We start from the raw sequence: 21,556 nt of genomic DNA, 5'->3' as shown, positions 1-21,556 counted from the left end.
CTGACACTCACAGCAGGGGGCTCTTCCAGCAGGGCAGGGCTGAAGGAGGGAGGGTCCCTGAGAATGAGAGACACTCTAAATGCCTAAGAAGGTCTAAGAGCCAGAGCAGGGGGCACTTTGGCTGTCAGGCAACGTAACTTCCTCTAAGTACCTACCACATAGCAGGCTCTGGGCCGGGCGGGCATGTAACACAAATTTCCTGGAATGCTCACAGTGCCCACCTGACAGAAGTACTACTGGCTCATTTTCACAAATGAGCAAACTGGGAGGCGACCTGGCTCAGCAGTGACTCGGGGACAGGTGGGGCAGTCAGGCTCCAGCTGCCACGTCTCGTCTTTGCCCACACTCACGGACACCATCCTGCTGGACCACAGGCCCCGGGCACGAAGGCCCCTCCTGCGTGGCACCCCAGACTCAGCGCCCCGCCCTTTCCTCCCTGAGTCAGAGAGCTGTCCCTCCCCATTGCACGCTCTGCTCAGGCCTCCACAGAGAAGCAAGACTCGGTGGGCCTGCGGCGGGATGCAGCTGGCGTCCTGTGACTGACTCTGGGCTCAGCATCACTCCGCAGCCTCTGGGTAGGTCTGGTAGTGGCTGCGGTAAGGGAAGACCACGGGGTGAGCACCAGCCTCCATCATTCATGAATGCAAGTCCTTACTGGAGCCTCCCGTTCTTCTTCTTCTTCCTCCTCCTCCTCCTCCTCCTCCCCTGCCCCTCCTCCTCTGGGCACCAGACTCCCAAACCACAGGCCTGTTGTCTAATAATACCAGCGACAGCCACCGCCACCTCCATCTGCCAGCCTAAGAATAATCCCTGCTGAGTCCAAAAAAGGCACAGCCCCCAATAGTCCCCCGATCACTCCTCCCCAACAAGCCAGGAGGCTCCAGGAGATTCCAGGAAGCTGGGGACACAGGCTCCCAGGGAGCCTCCCACAGCGGTACACACCCAGGGGGGCGGGCTGAGGAAGGCAGAGGACAGACTCCCTACTGCCCCGAGCAAACAACACTCTACAAGCGTGAGATGGACACCAGACCAAAACATCTGGTCATGTCCTTGTTCTTTCCTGAAGGCAGGTGGGCTATCGGTCATCTGGCCATCATTCGGCCTCCAGCAAGGGCCCCCACACCCAGCCTAGGCAGGCTCACATTAAAGTCCCCACCTTCCATGGTCTCCCCATCAGTGTCCTCACAGCCCTTCCGGCCCCCATTCCCCATCAAACCTCTCAGGGTGGGAAGTCAGAGGTCAGGTGAGTCCAGCCAGGCCCTAGCCAGGAAAGCTTCCATCTTCCAAACAGCAAGGCACTGGGGGGAGGGGCAGGAACTGCAGGCCTCCTTCCTCCTGTGGGTGCCTCTCCTTCCCAACCCTCTTGGCTGGGCTCCCCTCAGCGGCCCCCGAGGCAGCGATGCTATTAGCAACCTTAATTTGCTCTCAGCTAGATTGTATTTCCAAGAGCCTTTTCCCCATGAGCCACTGACAGGAAGCAGTCAGTAATTCAACCTCCACTCTGCTCCTTTAATGGCTCCTCAGCAGAAAGGCAAAGCCACACCCCACCCCCACAGCCCCACCACATGGTGGAGGCCTGCACCCTGCACACTCACGCGTGGCCAAGTGCACGCGTGTCCTCCAGAGCCGGCAGGCAGGCAGGCCCAGCCAGGTGAGGGCACCGTGGGCTCTGCCTGCACCAGGCCACCCTCCTCTCCTCGGAGAAGACAAGATAAGGAAGTAGGAAATCGAAGCCCCATATTTACTGACGGTGAAGCACCAGCATTCCCTACTCTGAAGCCAGAAAATGAGGACAGTGGCTCACCTCGTATAATTTGTGAAGGCGAGCCTGGGTGCAAGCTAGCTGCCACAGACCTTCTCGGTGGGTGACTGTGACCAGGAGGGAGGTAAGGGCACTGGGGATATGATGACAGGCTAAGGGGACTGTCCCGGTCCCCTCTCTTCTCAGAAGGACAGTCAGGCTGGCTGGCACCTCCCTCAAAGCTTTGGCTCACATGGAATTGTTCTCCAAAACCCTTACGGAGGCCCTGTCTCTGCTCACCAGTCTCCTGCTTATTCACGCAAGAGAGAACAGAAAAGCAGGAAGATTCCTAAGAAAAATAGGTCAGCTGCCTCAGGCAGACCGAGCTGGCACCCGAGGGCAGTGCCCCTGAGGGGGCCAGGCTACCAGCTGCCTCTGCAGCTCCAGCTCCCTCTCCCATCTCCCCGGGAACCAGCCCCTTCTCTACTCTAGAGTGCACTGCGTTAACAGGAAACTGATACCAGAGCCCACTGTAGCAAGACAGGCCCATTCTCTGTGTCCCCTGGAGCTCTGCCTGGCTTTGTCCCTTCCCCCCACCTAGGTTTCCTCTCAGGGACCTCAGGCATCTTTCAATCCAGCCCTGGGGCTGAGCCTCCAACTTCAAAAACTTCTGGGCTTCCTAGACTCTGGTGCAGAGCAGGAGATGAGGAAAGTAAGGTATCTGCTCTTAGTCTCACTCCCCACGTCATGCCTGGAGCCTAACCGTCCCCCTGTCCTGCTACATTCTGTACATGTGCATGCAAACACACAAGTGCACAAGCACACACGTACGGGTATGTGCACACACATATAGGCACAGGCATGTATACACACAAACATGCACACCTATACAGGGGTGTGGCACACATCTGCAGACAGCTCACACCAATTACAGCTCTTTTCAAAATTCAGAGCCACTCTTCACACAAGCTGCTTAACCCATCCTAGGCAGCAGAGAGAAGAAAACTGCCCCCCTGAGACCCTGGGTCCCAGCCTGAGAAGGTCACAGGATGTGTCTGGGGAGGGAGGAGACTTTCAAGAGGAAGAGAAGTGCATTAAATCTCAGGCCTAGCCCCCTTTATCTCCCCACCCTCACACCAGCCCCCCCACCCCACCCCCAGCACACAGGAAGGCGGGGAGAGAGAAGCAAGCAGCCAGCAGGCCTGAAAAAGACAGGGTCAAGGGAGAAGACAGAGCAGCAGGCCAGGCCACCCTGGCTGGGGTGGGCAGAGGGGAGAGAAAAACTCAGGAGAGCAGTGCCAGGAGCCAGGAAAGAGGGAGGAGCAGAGAGATGCTGAGTTTCAGCATCTCCCCAGCCAGGCAGCCTCCGCTCCTTGGGTAACCAGATCCTATCTTTCTGTCTCAGAGCCACAAGCATGAAACCACCAGCTCTGGGACCTGCCTACTCCAAGTCTGGGGGCATGTTGGGCCTCGGGCCAGGAACTGAAAGCTGATTCTTCCCACTGCCCCGCTGCCATGCCCTTTCTGACACATCCCATCCTCAGCTTCTCCTAGGATGCATGCTGCCAGACACACCCCTGCCTCTGGCGTGTGTGCAGGGGACACACACACAGGCACACATGCACACACATACCACTTGGCCACTTGCTGGGCAGAGTCCCTTGCTGATGGACTGCCCATGGGGTCTTGTTAGCAGCCTCCTGGTCTGCACCCCCTCCCTCCCATCTTCATTGGCAAAGGGAAGAAAGGAGAGTCAAGGCCAGGCAGAGAGTAGAGGGCACTGTAGCAGCAGGACCTGAGTCAAAACCCCTCTTGGTTTGGGGACACTGTAGTCAGGGCTAATCCAGCCACAGAATCTGTGGTGGACAGGAGGAGGCAGCCCTGGGAATAAAGGCCCAGACTTTTCCTGTATGGCAGGTCCAGAGTCATCCAGGCATGGCCCGGGGTCCTCCCCCAGGCTTGCTCAGTCTGGGATGCTGAGTCTCCAGTCACCATCTCCCATACTCCAAATACCTCCCCAACCTCTCCGCTGACCTTAATCACCATCTGGACACACATGATCAGAGTCAAAAGGGGAGTCATCCCTAACTCTGTCCCAACCCGACACTGCCTATGCGGCCCATTACCTTCTACCCCTCTGCTACAGCAACCCCTGCTTCAGCCAAACCCCAAAGGCTGGGCATCTCCAAGTCCCTACCTCGCAGGCATCTCCCCAGAAGTCGCCTCTGCCAGTCCGAGAACCGCTGAGCTCTCACACAGAGCCAGCATTCGAACAGCGGCCGGTATTTCCCATGTGAGCAAAGACCTGCCACACAGGTCCCCTCACCCTCCCTCCAGAGGCTGTGATGCTATGACCTGCTTGCCTCCTGGGTTCCCTGCATCCTTCCCACGAGCCTCTGGCCACTGACAGAACTCCCAGTTCTGCGGATCTTTCCAAGCAGTCCTGAGGTCTGCACGCCCTCTGCGCACCTCCCTGGGGTTCAGAGGGAAAAGAGGTTCTCCCCAGACAAGGTCAGCCTCGGAAAGGGTACTGGTTCCTGACACAGGCGGACTTCTGATCTCCCCTCCGGACACTTCCAGCTCCCAATGCCCTGAACAGCCGAAGGTAGATAAATTGAGAAGGGGCCTGGAACCCCAGAGATACTGAATATAATAATAATAATAATGTTAACATTTATTGAGCACTTACTATATATATCAGGTAGTCATTCGTTTCTTTACAGCACTAACGTTCACCAAAAAACCCTACAAGCTCATTCTGTTAAGCCTATGTTCCATTGAGGCAAGTGACGTTTAAAAGGTTGAGCAACTTGTCCAAGGTCACAGGGCCAGCAAGTGGCAGAGCCAGGACTTGAAACCAGATCATAGGACTCTACACCTCGGTCCTTAACTCACATACAAATAGTCTTTTTAAGCTAAAAGGACCCCAAGACCAACAGGGGTGGCAGGCTCAAGGGTGCATGTCAAGCCATCCCAGACAAAAGGACCTCTCCACACCCAGAAAGAGGGTATAACCTTCATGCCCAACAACCTTCAATGTTGGGAAGTCCTTCCTTCTGTCTGGCCATTCTGTGTGTTGCTGCAATATAAACCCATTTGCCTTTATTCTGTGTCTAAACTTGCACAAAGTCCTTTTCCCTCACCCTGACTTCTCAGGGTGGAGGCTTATTTCAGAGCCTCCTTTCAGTGTCTCTGTTTTATTCAAAGATCCCAGCAGCTCCTTTTGTGCTTTCAGCGACAGTCCCATAGCAGGAACGTACCACAAACTGGAGGGGAGGAGCACCAGGGCATTGGAAGACTACAATAATACCCGGGAAAGGAAGAGGCTGAGGCTAAGGACAAATTCTCACACACAGCTCCACCCACCTCACACCCACCACCCAGAAGCTGAGAGCTTCTCAGTCTCCCTGGCTTCAATTATCCCACCTGACAAATGGAGTTTTTAAACCACCCAAGGCAACATACCATTTAACAAAATCACCCTTCCTTCGCCCTCCTCTGGTTCCGTTTTCAGACTCACTCCCTTCCTCAAATAGACATTCCATTCTAGAAACTTTCTCAAATCACTCCCCTCTCCCCCTTACACACCCCCAGACAGTAGAAGACCCTGGCTGTAAAAGGCGCCTCCTGCGACCCCCCTCTGCCCTAGCGCGGCTGGGAGCGTTCTCTTTTCGCGGGGTCCTCCCTGCTGACTTCCACCCACCGACCGGTTCTCTCCCTGCTCTCCTCCCCTCCCGGCTTTGTGAACTTGCCCGCAGCTGGGTCGTGTCTGCGTGCTGAAAACAGTGAGCTCAGAGTCCTAGCACCCTCCAGGCTCCGCTCCTACTTCCATACAAGGGCCGAGAGCCTGGGGTGCCACCCAGAGGCTTGTAGGTCGCTTTGCCCGTCTCCAAAGCAAAAGCGCGCGCGCTCACGCACGCATCACCCAACTCGCTGGCTTCCCTCTTGTCTCACCCCCAGCTCAGACGGGGAAAATCAGAAAAAGAAAAACCTCCCTCCGCTAGGAGATGCAGCAGAGGGGACCCCCACCCCGCCGCCCTCACCCCCAGCCAGCTCTGCCTCACAGCGAGGGAGGGCGGCGTGGGGTCGGCCAGGCTGCGGCCGGCTCCCAGGGAACTTTTGTCTGGTCGGGGCCCAGGTGCGGCTAAGACAGGCGCGGGCACCTGGCAGGGCTAGGCAAAAGCGGACACTCCTCGGAGGGGGCGGAGGGACTCAAGCGCTTAACCAGCTCTTCTCCTCTCTCCGGGCTCCGTGCGCCCCCTGCCCCGCGAGGGGGATCCGACCCCCAGCTGCCAGGATGTGTAATCAGAAGGGGTGTGAGCTGGAGCAGGGGAGGCCCGCGGCGCTGAAAAACCTGTCCCTTTAGCGAGCCGCGGATGCCAGGAGTCCCAAGGCTCTGGGTCGCGCCTCCCTGCAAGGGCTCGTCTGCGGAGCGGTGGCGCTGCGCGGGGCTAGAGCGTGCTGCAGCCTGCCCAAAGACCCGCAAACTCCCTGGCAGCCAGAGTTAGGAAAAACGCCGACTCCCTAACGCTAGAAGAGGCGGCTGCTCCGGCAAAGAGCACCTGTCTCCGCACGCTGGTATGAAGCCCCGGAGCCGAAGGTAGGCGAAGTCGACCCGGATCCCAAGATCTTTCCCCGAGTGCCCGGCAGCCCATGGACTCGGGTCCCTTCCCGCCCGGCCCCACCGGCCCGCGGCCCCCAGCCCTTCCCGGCAGTGCCCCAGAGCGCGCCTCGCTGGAACCCGAGCCTCGCCCGCGGAAAGGCGCAGCGCTCGGCCCGGCCGGGGACCCCGAAGCGGGGAAGAAGGGGCTGAAAGCGCCAGGGAGGGCCAGAGGAGGGGCGCTGCACTTCAACTCACCTTGAGCCGCAAGACCTCGGGTGCTGATCACACTTGCTATCAAAGTGGCCACATACCAAATCATAGTACTACCGCGCGCCAGCCAAGAGCCTCATCCTATCGCAAAGTGCTCCTGCGCCCGCACACTTCTCGCGCCCGAGCGCCTGCTCACGCCCGCTCGCGCCCGCCTACGCCCCGCGCCGGTGCTCCTGCAGCCCTGGCGGCCCGCTCTCCATCCCTCCCCGGCTCCGCTCGGCTCGGCGCGCAGCCTCCCCGGCCCCCGGCGCAGCGGCACCTGCACTACTAGCCCCGGCAGAGCGCAGCCAGCTCCACGGTGAAACCTAGCCAGGCCGGGCCTCCAGGACCGCCCCCGCAGCCCGCCCATTGGACACTGCTCGCAAACCTGGGGGCCGATTGGTTCAAACGTCTGTCCGTCGCGGTGCGAAGGAGGCGAGCCCATTTCAAGGTGCGTTGAAGTGTGGCGAGCACAGAGCCGCAGAATCATGCGCATTGCCAGGGAGAAGGCGTTGTAGCGTCTCTGCTCTGTTCTGTTCTGTTCTCTGCTCACACTGCATGGCAAGTTTCTGGTGAAGGGAATGGTAGCTTCTCGGGCTTGCTAACGGGACCCCGGGAATCTCAATTACCCCAGACAGGTCCAAGGGGACGTCGCCCCCGCCCACCCAGGAAACCCAACATCCGGTTTTCAACCAGCAAAAAGCTGTTCCCTGGAGAACGATGCTGATTCAATGATGGGGAAACCCAGGAACCGGCAGCCTGGGAAAGCTAGGGAACGTCCTTCGCTGGAGATCTTTTCAAAGAGGTCACACGATACCCTCCCCCACTCCTTTCCACACACGGACATTCTTCCCTCTGCAGTGCACCCCCTTCCACCCAAACGTGATGTTGTTAAGTCAAACTCCATCCGGCCTGAAGGCAGGGGGATGACTAAAATGACCTCCAAAAGTCGCTCCAATTTAGAATGAATCATTGGCTCAGCTGAGGGAGTGTCAGAGACCCCCCTCCTCTAGAACACACGTACGCACATACATACTGCCACCCCCAGTGCAGGTCATCGTTGCTCATCATTACTAAATCTCTACTTTGAGCAATAAAAGTTTTTTTTTTCCTTCTCTTAAAAAAGGCTGCCTCTTCATGCACAAAATTCTTCCCCTTCCCACCTATCTGGGAACCTAGCCTCATCTCAGCATCAGAAAGCCAAGATGGATTTGTGGAACAGTTTAGGGGTTTGAGATGGAGGGACCCAGGGAAAAGGGCAGGTGGACTTATTCCTACAGAGGAAGATATATGAGGCAACTGGAAGGTCTCCATATTTTGCAGTCTCTCTACTCTAACCTCTCATCCCCTCCCCCAACACAGTTGTATCTGCAGAAGAAATAAACGAGTGTCATGGAAACATCTACTATAAACAATCACCTCACACCAGTCTTCTGAGGCTGCAGTGAAGATGTTTGTTCTTTCAAGGAGTGAAAGCAATGTGAGAGTGGCACAGTTCCCTAGGATGGGCTATGAGCCAAGGAAGGAAGACATAGGGGCAGCAAAGGAGAGTTCAGGAATTTCACCTTCTCAAAGCACTCACTGGCCACAAAGCACTGGCTCTAGGACATGAAGCTCCTAAAAGAACAAGAAGGAGACTTGCTTCTGGGAAAACACATCCACACACAACATGCATCAAAACTAGCCTTGATAGCTGGAGGAACACCCTTCCTGAAACCTGAGCTCTTTCATCTCACAGCCAGCCAGGAGATGGAAAATTGGGACCCCCAGCAGAGTAGCAGACCCACTGGTAAAGTTTTAGCACCTGCATATAACCTGGGGAACCAGAACTTCCTACCCACCCACCCCCTCCAGTCATGCAAACACACTCAAGAGCATAACACTGAGGACAGCTCTCCATGAGCCTTTGCTTTGGCTCTCTTTGTCTGCTTCAATGCCTTTCTTGGGAATATGAAGTGGATTAGAAGCTCTGAGCCCCCACTGATGGGCTAATTTCCAGCTAGCATGCCCAAGAATGACAACTTCACCCCAACATATACATAAACAGACATACACATACTTTCCCAGGGTTTTAGGGCTGTAAAGCCGTATGGGGATCCATTTGCAAAAGTAGTGATAACAGAATTCTTTCCCTTCCAAAACCTCTAAGCAACTACCTGGAGTAGAGAGAAATGCTGGATTCCCAAGGGCTAGTCCCAGTTCCATAAAGAAGGCAGAGGAGTAGGAAGGCATCTGTGTTCAGGGAAACATTCTTCCAATGACCTGCAGAGTTAAGGAAAAAGATGGGGCCACTCTCTACATCCATCTTGATTGTATCTGCTTGGCCATCTACTTTGTCCTACTCAGTGTGGTGGTTCCTGCTAGGGAATTAAAACTGTCAGGTTGGCAGCAGAAAAAAAACAAAACAAAACACATAAAGAGCTTAAAAGCATGAGCTGGGTTGGGAAGGCATACAAAGGAACTATCAAAAAAAGAGACTACATTTCTTCTTTTTTTATTTTTTAAAGATTTTATTTATTCATCTGAGAGAGAGAGAGCACAAACAGGGAGGGGCAGAGGAGAGGGAGAAAGAATCTGAAGCAGACTCCACACTGAGTGCAGAGGCAGATGTGGGACTCCCTCCCACAACCGTGGTATCATGACCTGAGCTGAAACCAGGAGTCAGATGCTCAACCAACTGAGCCACCCAGACAGCCCAAGACTAAATTTCTTTTCAATAAGACTATTGGAGATGAAGTGGAACAAGAAAGTGAAGGCAGAGAGAAAAGGGAAGAAAATTGAGATATAAAAGGGAAAAGTTAGCATCATCATCATCATCATCATCATCATCATCAGACATGTCTCAGTTTGGTTTCACATGAGCTCAAAAGAGCTATATTGTTTCAGGTCACAGTGAAGAATAGGTCCGATTAAAACTTCCCCTCATGGCATATGGCTAATTTCTGGATCCACAAAGGATGGAAGACCCTCCCTGGCATGGACACATCCAGTTGAATATTCAAGATGAGCATGGACCCCAGCTGTCCAAGAGGGACATTAGGGAAGAATAGGAGCTTCTCATGGGAGTGTACCTGATTAATCATCAATGATGCTAATAAACACAGTGTATGTATATCAGATAAGGGAGTAGATGGCATCCCTTCTTCTTTTTGGAAATACAAAATGCTAGTCTTATCAGTTACTCCATGAAAAACCACATCTGGCCACCTACCTGCACATCTCCAGAGGCCCTTGGAGCTGACAGAAGCTTCAAACCTAGGAGAAGAGGGCATCCTCACTCCCTCCTCATATCCACTGAGCAAGTAGGACTCAAAAACAATAGTCCACTCATCTGTCACCACTTAGCTTCTTCAGCAGTTCTAGACATCTCTGTAGAATCTAGGTTAGAACAGTTGTTGGGACAGCTGCTTGTGAGGAAGAGAGGCAGCTCTAAGTCAAAATAATTTACCCAAAATAAGCACCAGAAACCATGTTTAGTGTTTATATAATTAAGGAACTGTATCAGTTATCTTGCCATATAAAAAAAAACATACCAAAATGTAGAGACTTAAAACAACAAGAGTCATTTATTTGCTAAAAATCTGCAATTTGGACAGAGCTTGGTGGGGGCAGCTCTTGTTTACTTCATATGGTATCTGACCAACTAGGAGATGGAGGTTGTATTTTAAGATGGCTCACTCACATGGCTAGCAAGTTGATGCTCATTGTTAGCCAAAGCTGTAGGCAAAACTGTAGTTCTTTTCCATACAGGCTTCTCCACAGGCTGCCTGGGCTTCCTCACAGCATGGAGGCCGGGTTCCAAGAGCTGGCATCCCAATAGAACCAAGCGGAAGATGTATTACCCTTATGTCCTAGCTTTAGGAGATGCATAGCATCACTTCTGCAAGAGTCAAGACTCTGCCCCAATTTCAAGGCAGAGAATGTAGGTCCCTACAGCAGCAGTGTCCACGTCCCATTGTAAGGAGAGCTCATGGGATGGGAGGTAATGTTGCAGCCAGTTGGGGATGATACACTCTACCATAAAAACAGTCTCCAAAATTAAGACAAAAATGAACTTTAGAGAAAATCCCTAAAAAGAAAGGGTTTGCAAACACTATCTAGATCTTAGAATTTTCTCACTTCAATTCAAACTGCTGCCACCAGTCCCAGGCACAAAGGGATGTAAGTTTGACCCTTATAAAATTTTAGCCCATGTGTGAAGCAAATCCTCTCACCTCATTTTCTGTTAATACGCTAGGGACCAGTCAGCATGTTTTAAAAGAACTTGGAAGGAGAGAAGAAAATAAACAAAGGAAATTGGATTTCCAAAATATAAATATCTAATCTTAAGATCTGATACAGGAGAAGTGGCAAAAAGATTTACAGGATTCTCAAACCTTCTTATCATAAGAATTTTCCATCTAGGTTCAAAATGCTCACAGAATTTCACAGGAACCTTGCTTGGCTTACTTCTCTCCCAGATCCCTGCTTGTCTCTTGGGCAGGTGGCCTCTGGTCATAAATTGTTTTTCTAGACAAAAGTAGCTATTCTAACAATCTACTTTGCCCTCTCCAAAAATAAATTCCTGAAGACTTTATCTTAATAAAACTCAAACTGAATTGCGTTCAAAATTTTCAGAGGATCCAGACTTTCCCTATTCTGTTCCAATTTCCCCTAAGGGCCATATCTTGGTTAGGGGGTGGTGACCGGCCCATAGACACATCTAGTCCTTTCTGGCTTAACACAACTGTTCTGATCACCATAGGATCACCTTATGATATTTCATCCAGATGAATCCCCAAGCACGGGGAAGAGAGGCTATCAGAACCCCACCCATTACAGAGGTGCAGTATGACGTTCCTTAACTGTGTGTTCCATCATGTTCCACATGATGTTCCATCATGTGCGTATGGTAGATACAACACACCAGTGAGTCGGTAGGAGATGACACTCTCCCACAACCCTGTCATATATGTGTGCACAGTTACCAGTTCCTGGAATTTTAGCCACACTGTATTCATTTCTTGTCTGGCTGACAAGGGAACAAGTTCTGGCCCAAGGAAGAAAGTAGGTCCACAATTTAAGATAAGTTTATCTGAAAACCAGATAGATAGCCCCCTTAGCCATACCAACTCCTTTCCTCTTTCTTCTTGGTTTTCCAGAACAGCTCAGAACAATCTCAAATAAGGCATGTTTTATGATTCTGTGGCTTAATTTAAGAATGAAGAAAGGAGGCTCTCTGTTTTGCATCAAATTTGACCACAGAACTCAGTACCCTAATGATAACCCTCCTTATGAAGTGCCCCCCAAGAATATGCTACCATTAATCTTCACCAACCCCTCACCTTGTCAAGGTCTGCATCATAGAAAATGTGATTTGTAGGACTCCTAGGCAACTTTGGCCCACCTGAGTATGTTGTTGCCTACACAAAGCCGAAGGCCCAGCGGTGAGGTGCTAGAACAGATAGGCAGCAGTGGTCCCCACTTACACACTCTGGCATTCAGGAGTCTAAAAGACAGCTAGGAATCAGGACTCTGATGAACCATCCCAGCTCTGGCTCCAGCAAGTTGGGGGGGTCTGGGTCATTCTTTTATCTGAGTTATAGTTTCTCCATCTACAGAAAGGATGGTAGATCAGAAATAGGAATGAAGTTCTGCAGGAGAGGGATTTAAAGGCTTTTACGTGTTGTTGCTCTGTCTTGGTCTCCAATAGTCTCAAGCCATAGACCAATTCCATGCCTCTGTTATATTATATAGGAGGAAAATTGGACCTGACTTTACCCCCAAGACTCTTGAATGGTCAGGGATTCTAGGACAGTATAGGAGCTTCCACAGAGGTACAGGGAATCATGGATTAGAGCAGCTGGTATCATTGAAATTGGCAAAAGATTGGTGTGAGCAGAAGATCAGGAAGATATGGGAAATCAGCCAAGAAATGGGTCATGCTAGAATGGAGAGATCAAGGGCCTAGGCTCAAGAAACACCGGAAGAAGGAATTCTCCAATTAACAAGTAGCCACTGAACACCAATTCACAGTCAGCACTGTGCTAGGTATTGAGGAGGAGGCAACGGTGACAGACCAGGATCCTTATCACTCAGGACCTTAGTTTCTGGTTGGAAAGATAAAGATGACCACCTGAGCAACACTTAATAAACTCTGTCAACATGGAACCTGGAGAGAGATGGTGGCCCAGGCTGGAATTGCCGTAGAACCTCAAGAAGGTGGAGACAGTAGAAATAAGTAAGAGCTGAGTGGAGGAAGTGAGGTGTGAGCCAAATCTCAGATGAAGGAGAACGAGAGACAGAATGGATGAAACAAGGCCCTGCAGTCAAGGGAAACTGCGGGTCTCTAACCCCCTGAGAGAAAAGAGCCGGTCTATCTAGTTTACTGCTGTCTCGTATCCCTAGTACCTGCCATGTAGTGGGAGTTCAATAGAGATTTGTGGGAAATGAACGTACAGAAGTGGTAATAAAGTGACATGGCTGGCATGTCCCCCCCGCCCAAAAAAAGCTTCCATGTTTAGAGCAGAGACTGTTTTAGGGGAAATGAGGAAATAGGTCAGCTAAGGAAGGTGAGAGGAGGAGTAGGCAAACAGGAGTAACACAAGTGAGTGTGGGGTTAATTAGAGAGGTAAGGAGGGAGGCAGTGAGAAACGTCTGGGCCCAAGAAAGAGCTGAGGAGAAAGCATCTCTCTTTGCTCAAATAAAACCAAGGGGAAAGAGGTGGGGGATGGGGAGTGACAAGGAGCCCAGGCAATGGTGTGGGAAGGCCTGTGCTTCTGCTTTGGACCCACAGATGGATGGGCTGGGGATGGGGGAGGAGAACAGGCTCTGGAGCCACAGCTGGAGGGCTTTAGGGGGTCTATTTCTGGCACACATTCGACCCCCAGACCTCTCATTCTTGGACCCCTCCACACTTAGTTCTCAACCCCCACACAAAAGGGCCTTGTGTAGGAGTGCTAAGAGATGCCAAATGCATCTTTATTCCCTTGCTTCCCCCTCCACCCCTTCCCCAGAGCCTTGGCTCAAGCATTGCTCTGCCAGGTGCAGGAAACAGGAAGAGAGGGGCTGGGGACCAGACGTGAGCCAGAGGTCAGATGGAAATGTCAGCCCTGACCTCCCTGTCTCCAGTTCCCTTTACTCTCTGCTGGCTCCTCTTTGACTCCCCATCAGCCGCACCCCCACCTCACCCCCCTCCCTTTGTCCCTATCCCCCTCCTTCTTTCACTGCCCCCTTTATCACAAGACCTCACTTCTCAACCCTCTCTCCTCTTTCTCTCTGTTCCTCCCCTTGTTGGGCTTCAGAGTGGTGTGGAGAGCCTAGAGACAGCACTGGATTTATTCTTGGAAAAAACACCCATGGCAGAGGGTACCACAGCAACAAGTTTCCATGGTGCTTGGACACAACGTAAATATGCTATAAAGGAGCAATTACTGGACTCAGAGTCAGAATACTGGAGTTCCATCCCTGTCTTACCTCACCAACAGTGTATCCTTAAGCAACTTGTGTAACTTCCTTATGCCTCATTGGGAATTCCACAAATGTCCAACCATTTAAGCAGCAGCTGTCATTCACAAGTAAGTACTGAGTACCTAATGTGAGCCAAGCACTGTACTAGGTGCAGGATGAGCAATGCAGACATGGTTCTTCCCTTCACAGAACTTGCAATTAATAGCCAAGAGGGTTGTTCAGAAGAATAGAATGAGCTAAACGGTTAACACGGTGGCCAGCCCACAGCAGGTGTTGAAGAGGCACTGTACACAGGAGGTGTTTCAGAAGCCCAGTGAGGAGGGTGGTCTGGCCCCATAACCCCCATGATATGAGCTGCTATATACATGTAGCAGCTGCTACAACACTGATTTAAAATTATAAGATGGTGCTGAACTTCTAACCTTGCTTGCAGCCCAGTGTCTGTTTCTAGGGAGTTAGAAACTAGGGAACAACATGAGATAGTGAAGATTTATCTACACGGGAGACAGGATTGTCCAACCTGGGAATGCCCAGATATGTGGGAGATTCTGGTGGATATGCTTGAGAAAGGTGTATTCCTGGGTGTAGGATGGGAGAAATAAATACACAGTGATGTATTTATGCAAATATAAATAGATATTTGGGAAAGGAGAAGAATTCATCCAGAACCCTGACTTCTGAGGGTTTAGAAGCTAAGCTCCCTCCCCACTCCCTTTCTAGGAAACCAACTTGGAAAAGCTCATGGACTTGGGGGTAGTCACAGCTGCCAGGGAAGCCCAGGGCAGGAGGGTTTTGTGGGAGGAGGCCAGTTGAGGCACTGAAAAGAAAGTCTCATAGGGAATCCCGGACAATGAGCTGATAGAAGGAGGAATGTGGAGAGAAGGGGGATGAAGGGGCAGGCTGCCATGAAGACTGCTCTCCTGGCAACTTCCCAAGGTTAATGGAGGGGCACCAAGAAGCCTCTGCAACATTCCAACAAGAGGGAGGCTGGTCTGAAAAGAGCATTTGCTGTGGGGAGAAGGGGCCTTTCTCTGCCCTAGGCTGCTGTTCCTTTGTGGAGGTTCTTTGAGGCATGAGCCCTGCAAAAACACGTGGCGGGGGGCGGTACGGGCAGAGTGGATGCTTTACCATTCATCATCCAGGCAAATGGTGTACTCCTGGCAGACAAGAAGGGGTCAGAGGCTAGTTCAGCTGCCTTTGGACCCTGGGATGATGGTAGCTGAGAAATTTCTATGCATGGAATTCCAGAATCTAACTCTGCTCCATGAACTATGGGTATTTAGAGAAGGGCAGAAAGAGAGAAGGGGAGAAAACTGAGTGTTAACTGAAAACTAAGCAGTACCTTTAGAGGGAAGGGGGATCAGGAGTTCACAGAGTAGATGTTGACACTTCCCAAGCTCAGGGCCCTGTGTCCAGATTGAAAGATTTGGCATAAAATACCAAGGCTTTTGCCATATGGTAGGTTAGTACAACTAAAATCCACATCTACACACACACACACATGTGCAACACATTGCACTCACACCCGCTGTCAGGACTCACACACACATATGCAAAATCACGCACATAAATGCAGGATGCTCTTGTGCATATATTCCAGGCAGACTCTCTTCATATAACCACATATATGTCATATCTACATCTGTACATATTTTCAAAGTCCACATCCTCTTAAGCTGCTCATATGAGCAAGTGGATGCCATGCCATATCCTCATGCATCACAAGACACACATTGATCCATAGTTTATATGTATATAGGATCTCCTGCCTTCCCATACCAGAACTCCCAGCATGGATGTCCCTAGAACGTTCTTCTCTTCCTTCTGGCCAAACCAGGTCCCAAGGAGACTTGTCCACATGAAATCCACCTTCCTCAAACTCATCGTGAGCCCATTGTCCAGGTTGTCCTAGGCTTCAGTCTAATTTTTGTCTCCAGGGTACCCAGCTCTCCACGCCCAACCTGTTACAGACACTGGGTAGCAGCTACCAGCAGGTGGCACCAGCAGGAACCTCATGTAACCAAGATTTATATTAATGAGAACAAATCCACATTTCTGGGAGAAAAAAGTTGTTATGCCAGTGTGTAACCTTCCTTACTATGTCCAGGGCTGAGCCCAGTAAATGGATCTACTAAAAGCACCAGGCCAAGGAAAGCCACTCCCAAGGAAGGGGAGGAAGAAGACAAAAGATGCGGAGTTACAGGGAGGATTGGAAGTTGAAGATCAGGGCTAGTAAGGAGGGAGGGGGAAGCAGAGAGCATTTCTGTGCTCTGTCAGAGGTTTGGACATGTGTTCTCCTGTTTGTGTGCACATGTGTTAGTGTTTTCATGCACATTTGAGTGCGCTATTATAATGCTGATGGGTTACTTGTGTGTCAGTGAATATGGAAGAAGTAGGTATGAATAGGCTTGAGTGTGCAGGTGTGTGTGTGTGCATCTGTGGGTGCTGCTGTGTTTGGTGTGGCATAGGGAGGGATAAAGATGAAGCTGAGCAAACTAGACTCCTCACAACTACAATGCCACCAGCACCACACACACCGTAGTTGTTAGCCCCCTCCCACACACTTTCCACACACACACACTCCAGGGACACACACACACACTCCCACCGCCCACACAGACAGGTGCTATGCCACCACGTACAGACCTGCCCACCCACACACTTTCACACATATATACAAGCCCTGTACAGAACCACAGGGATACATATAGATGCAGCCAATACGCACAGAGACACCCAGGCACACATTGGCTCTGCACGCACCTGCACATGTATGCCACTTGCACATTCTGTGCTGTATCTCCAAATTCTCAGTGCCCCACCCCACTCACAGGAAAAGGAGAGAGAGGTTAAAGATAACTCTCTGAGCCTGTACAGCATCCTAATTTCTGAGCCTCTAGGAATTAAAGAGAGATGTGTGAAATCTGACAACTCCCTTGTCTGAGGATTGTGGGAACACACGTAACAACCACTCTACACACCCTCTGCTGGAGTCATGAGCCGCAGCGGTAACTCCCTGGCCCATGGGTCCTGCTGAGATCCCTCAGCACTGTGGACAGCACCTCAGCTAGCAGGGTCTTGCATCCCCAGAGCGGTTCTCAGAGGTTCAGGACACTGGAACTCCCTTATCTGCATCCAGAAGGGCAAGTGAAGTCCCAACTCCTTTGACTTTGAAATCTTATAATCAGGGGATAAAATACCTGCCTCTCCAGGCTCTTGTGAGGATCAAATGACTTGAAGACCATTACACTCCCAGAACCATGCCTGGTACACACCAGAGGAAACTTTAGAAATCACACCTATTCTGGGTTCCATCCCTCATGAACTTCCAGCCCAGAAGGTGAACAGTCTGTGCAGAGAATATTGATTGGCTTGGTAATATGGCATTGCTGTGTTGTGGGACAATGAGGTGACTGATCTGGGTTCAAACCCAACCTTGCCAAATTTTAGCTCTAAAACATAGGCAGATCACTTACCCTATCTAAGTCATAGTTTCTTCTTTTGTTAACCTGGAATAATAACAATAATGATAGTAACACTAATTGTGCTTCACACTGTAGTCCCTGTTATAAATACCTTACAAAGATTAAATCATTGAATTCTAATGACATTAAAAATTGGTTATTATCCTCATTTTATAGAAGAAGAAATGAAAGTGCTTGCCTAACATCACACCAATAGTAGGAGCAGAGACAGTATTGGAACGCAGATAGCCTGCCTCCAGAATCCGTGTTCCTAACCATGACACTGCACGGCCTCCTTCACGGTGAGTTGTGTGCATCAAATGACATCATGGGCATAAAAGTAGTTTGAAAATGGCAAAGCATTATACAAAAGTAAAGGTATATTGTTATGCATCTCAGCCCAGCTCAGGCTATGAGTAATTGCACAAGGAGTGAGAAGCAAGATGAATACAGGAAACAGGATGGGGATAGGTGCCATCTGGGACTGGCACATCACACCAAGAAGAGAGAAACGGGTAGAGGATAGGCCAAAAGTGCCAAGCAGCCATGAGCATCCTTGCATGGCTTTTCACTCTTAACCCATTACTAGCTTGGAGATGAAATTACTTTGTAGAACATTAAGAAGATCATTTTTAAGTCACCCTGAAATGTTCCTCTTAATTCTAACCACGGTCTCACCAGCTCCTTTCCCTCTCTGCACCTTTTATTACCACTCCTCAACCACAGTCCCTAGTGTAAAACATGTTACCTACTCCATGATGTATTTGAGATCATGGTTATGGAAGAACTGTTGTTATTGCCCAGAGGATCCTGGGGAAGTACAGTCAAGTCAAGTGGCCCCTATGGATCAGAACAGGTCCCTCTGCTGCCTCCAAGAGTAGGATATGGAGACCAGGAACTGTGTTTGCAACTTACTTCAGAAAAAAGAGACCTCTGGACACTCTCCTTGATTCCTTACCTGACTCATCTTGATATGACCTACTGCTTTCTGAAGAAGATCCTCTAGTTCTCAGAAAAGAATCATTCCATGTACATGAGATTTCCTCATTTTTGGAAGTCCCATTTCCCTGATCCTTGGATGACTACCATATAAGATAGAATAGTCACTGTCCGGGGAAGGAGGATCCTTCAAAATCCTTGTATTATCCCACGTCTTACTTTTTCCCAATCCTCCTGTTCTTCCCAGAATCTCCCCTAACCTAGTTCTCCCTCCCTTCTTCTCCTGGCTGATGAATCCATTATAGAGTTCTTTCCTTTTGCCCCTCAAGCTGGCAAAATGAACCCAGGTGTTTAACAAGAATGGCTGTGAGCCTGATTCCATTAGCAGTGCAGTGAGGGCACACAAGGACTCCTGGCTCTCTATTTGGTTCCTGCTCCTTTTCCATTTCCTAACATGTTTCCACACAACTTAATCTGGACTGCCCCCACTACTGCCTGAGAAGGCTACTATAGCTTCTCCTCTAAGTTCAGCTGGAAACACTGTGAAGAAGTCCCACTGAACCCCAGAATAGCCTGAGTTTTAAAGAATTGTTATTGCACCCTTCCCTCTTTATTAATGGTTTAGAGATCCCACTCTCTCTAGCAGCTTCCCTTCCTTCTTCCAACTGCCACAGGAAGACGAGATGCCCCACCATTCATATTTCCTCTTAGCTGTTCCTTGACCTGAGTTGGAACTAGCTGCTTCCTGTCATCCACCCTCCTCCTTCCACTCCCTAGAGCTGTGTTTCTCCAAACATGGCTCCTGGACCACCTGCAGTAGGATCACCTAGAGCATGTGATTAAAAAGCCACAGGTTCTGGGCCCCATCTCAGCTCTACCTCAGACTGAATCAGAACCTCTGGGGGTAGAGACTGAGAACCTGCACCCTACAACGTTTCCTGTGGCTCAGACATGCTACAGTTTGAGGAACTACTGCCTTAATGTAGCAAGAACCATCCTCCAAAGCCATCTGGGTTACTTATTTTCTCATCAACCTTCACCCCAGATGAGTTAAGGTCATACACATGCATGTCTGTGCCTTATTTGAGAATCATTGGCATAGGAGAACTCCTATTACAGCCCACAGCTGGGTCTGGACTGTGATCCCACCTCTATACCTAACTCCCTATGGGAGCTTAGGCAAGTCACTTTGCACATGTGCCTGTATTTCCTTGTCAAAAAATGGAGTGTGATACTTGTGTTTTCACCTCATAATTATGTTGTAAGGTTCAGATGAGAAAAGAAAAGTGAAAGCTTGCTGAAAAACTAGAAGACTTGAATAAATGACATATGTTTTTATTATTATGTAAGAAATGCATGGGAGTGAAAGATATAGTATTTGTCAAGAGATCCTGTTCCCATGCTGCAGATCAGCAAGGACAGAGAAACAAGTTTGTCCTCCAGTCTCCACCACTCCATAGGCGATTTTCTCAGAGCCTGTCCTGAGCCTGGTAGAAAGAGGAAGGCTGAGTTGGCATCATGGGTGCAAGGAAGAATGCCCTGCATCCCCTTAAGCAAGTCTCCTCTCCACCATGATCTACCAACTAGGGCCCCAGTCTGCTCCTAGGCCAGCAGCTCTGTCAAGGGCAGTGGGCCCAGCCCTTGGCATCAGCTCCTCTCCCTCTAATTACTTTTCACACACTCTGGCGCCAGGCCTTCCAACCAAATAACAATTGATTCTTCACTCCTCCTGGATCAATGCCATCGACCCAGAACAGAGAGGACGAATCCAAACTCAGCCTCTAGGAAACCAATGGCCCAAGGCAAAGCCCAGCAGAGAGATCTGCCTACTCAAACTTTGGCAGCAAACACACAAGCGCACACACACACACACACGTATGCACAAGAAGGCATATGGATGAGTATGTGCATGAAATGCACTGGGCCACACATAGATATTCCCATGGAGACACATAAATAGTTTGATATAATATACCTAGATGCTCTCGTATATGTCTACACATGTGTACACAAACACACACATACATTCACATATGGGGGCACATACACATGCCTTTGACTAGAAGAGTGTCCTTTTGGAACCATAGAAAGCATGTTTTGGCCAAGTTTTGAACAGAATTCTAGCTACTCACCAGCCCCCTTTCCACCTGCCCTCTGAGCTGCAAACCCAGGAGCACGCACTGCCTGTGAGTCATGGTGTGATGAGCCCAACACGCTTATGACACACACCTCCAGCAGAAGCTCTTCTGCCAGTTGTGTAGGACTCTGGCTCCCACTCCTATGGGACATGCCTTGCCTGCTAATCTCTTTGGGGGTGTGGGAGAAATGCTCAGCCACTTCTGTACCAGACAGAGCCCATTATAACTCAGCTGGGCTTTCTCTGCACCTCCATTCTCAGAGGAGCTTGGAGTACATCTGCACCTGAGGCCCCAAACAACAGGAAATGAGGTGCCAAGCCTTACAGAAGCCAATGCAGAATGACAGCCGCCAGCCAAATCCCATCAGGCACAGATATGGGGACACAAAGAGAATGTCAAGTGCAGAATAGAGAGAAGGCAGAATGGGACCACCATTCCAAACAGCCCAAGCACATGCCCAAGGCCTCAGACTATACTGCCCCCTGCCCTTGAGGCCAAGCTTGTCTACACTCCACTGGCCTCATGCCATGTCTACGTCTAGGTCAAATCACAGAAATACAGAACATCAGAAGTAGAAAAGCCCTTAGAGATTTTTAAGTCATCGCTTCTTCATTCTCTCAGTGCCTAAATTTCCTTAATGACTTTCTCAACAAGTGACTATCCATCATACTGAACTTGTTCACTGGGACACCTTGGCGAATGGAGGACTCTCATCAAGCAGCCAGTTCTCTGGCTGAACAGCTATAAAATTCAACATAGAGTCAAAATCTTCCTTCCCATAATGTCCACCAATTGGCATGAAGAAGAAGGAAAGCCATCTTAATTGGAAACGGTTGGTGATCTTACTGAAGCTGCTTACAGGAAGGAACACTGTTTTATACTTCTCACAGTTCTTAACATGGGACTGTCTGCAGAGGTGGAAGACCCAGAGCCAGAACCTTGGAAGGATGTGCAGGTGACCTTAACCTCCTGT

The 21,556-nt window shown here is 50.3% G+C and overlaps 1 protein-coding gene across 1 annotated transcript in view; it reads right to left on the bottom strand.

Annotated features, from left to right (window-relative positions):
• The window catches only part of IGSF9B (immunoglobulin superfamily member 9B), a 46,464-nt gene extending 39,801 nt beyond the window's left edge, over positions 1-6,663 (bottom strand). Inside the window, exon 1 of the mRNA XM_088017711.1 lies at positions 6,600-6,663. Within this exon, the coding sequence (XP_087873837.1) occupies positions 6,600-6,663 (64 nt within the window). The remainder of the gene's footprint in view (positions 1-6,599) is intronic.
• Positions 6,664-21,556: the final 14,893 nt, after the last annotated feature.

The sequence above is a fragment of the Eumetopias jubatus genome, unplaced genomic scaffold (assembly GCF_037043125.1).
Source record: "Eumetopias jubatus isolate StellerSeaLion01/CBP00866 unplaced genomic scaffold, mEumJub1_p1.0 scaffold_13, whole genome shotgun sequence".
NCBI lineage: Eukaryota > Metazoa > Chordata > Mammalia > Carnivora > Otariidae > Eumetopias > Eumetopias jubatus.
The sequence above is the reverse complement of the archived record's forward strand: the minus strand, read 5'-3'. Positions and strand labels throughout refer to the sequence as shown.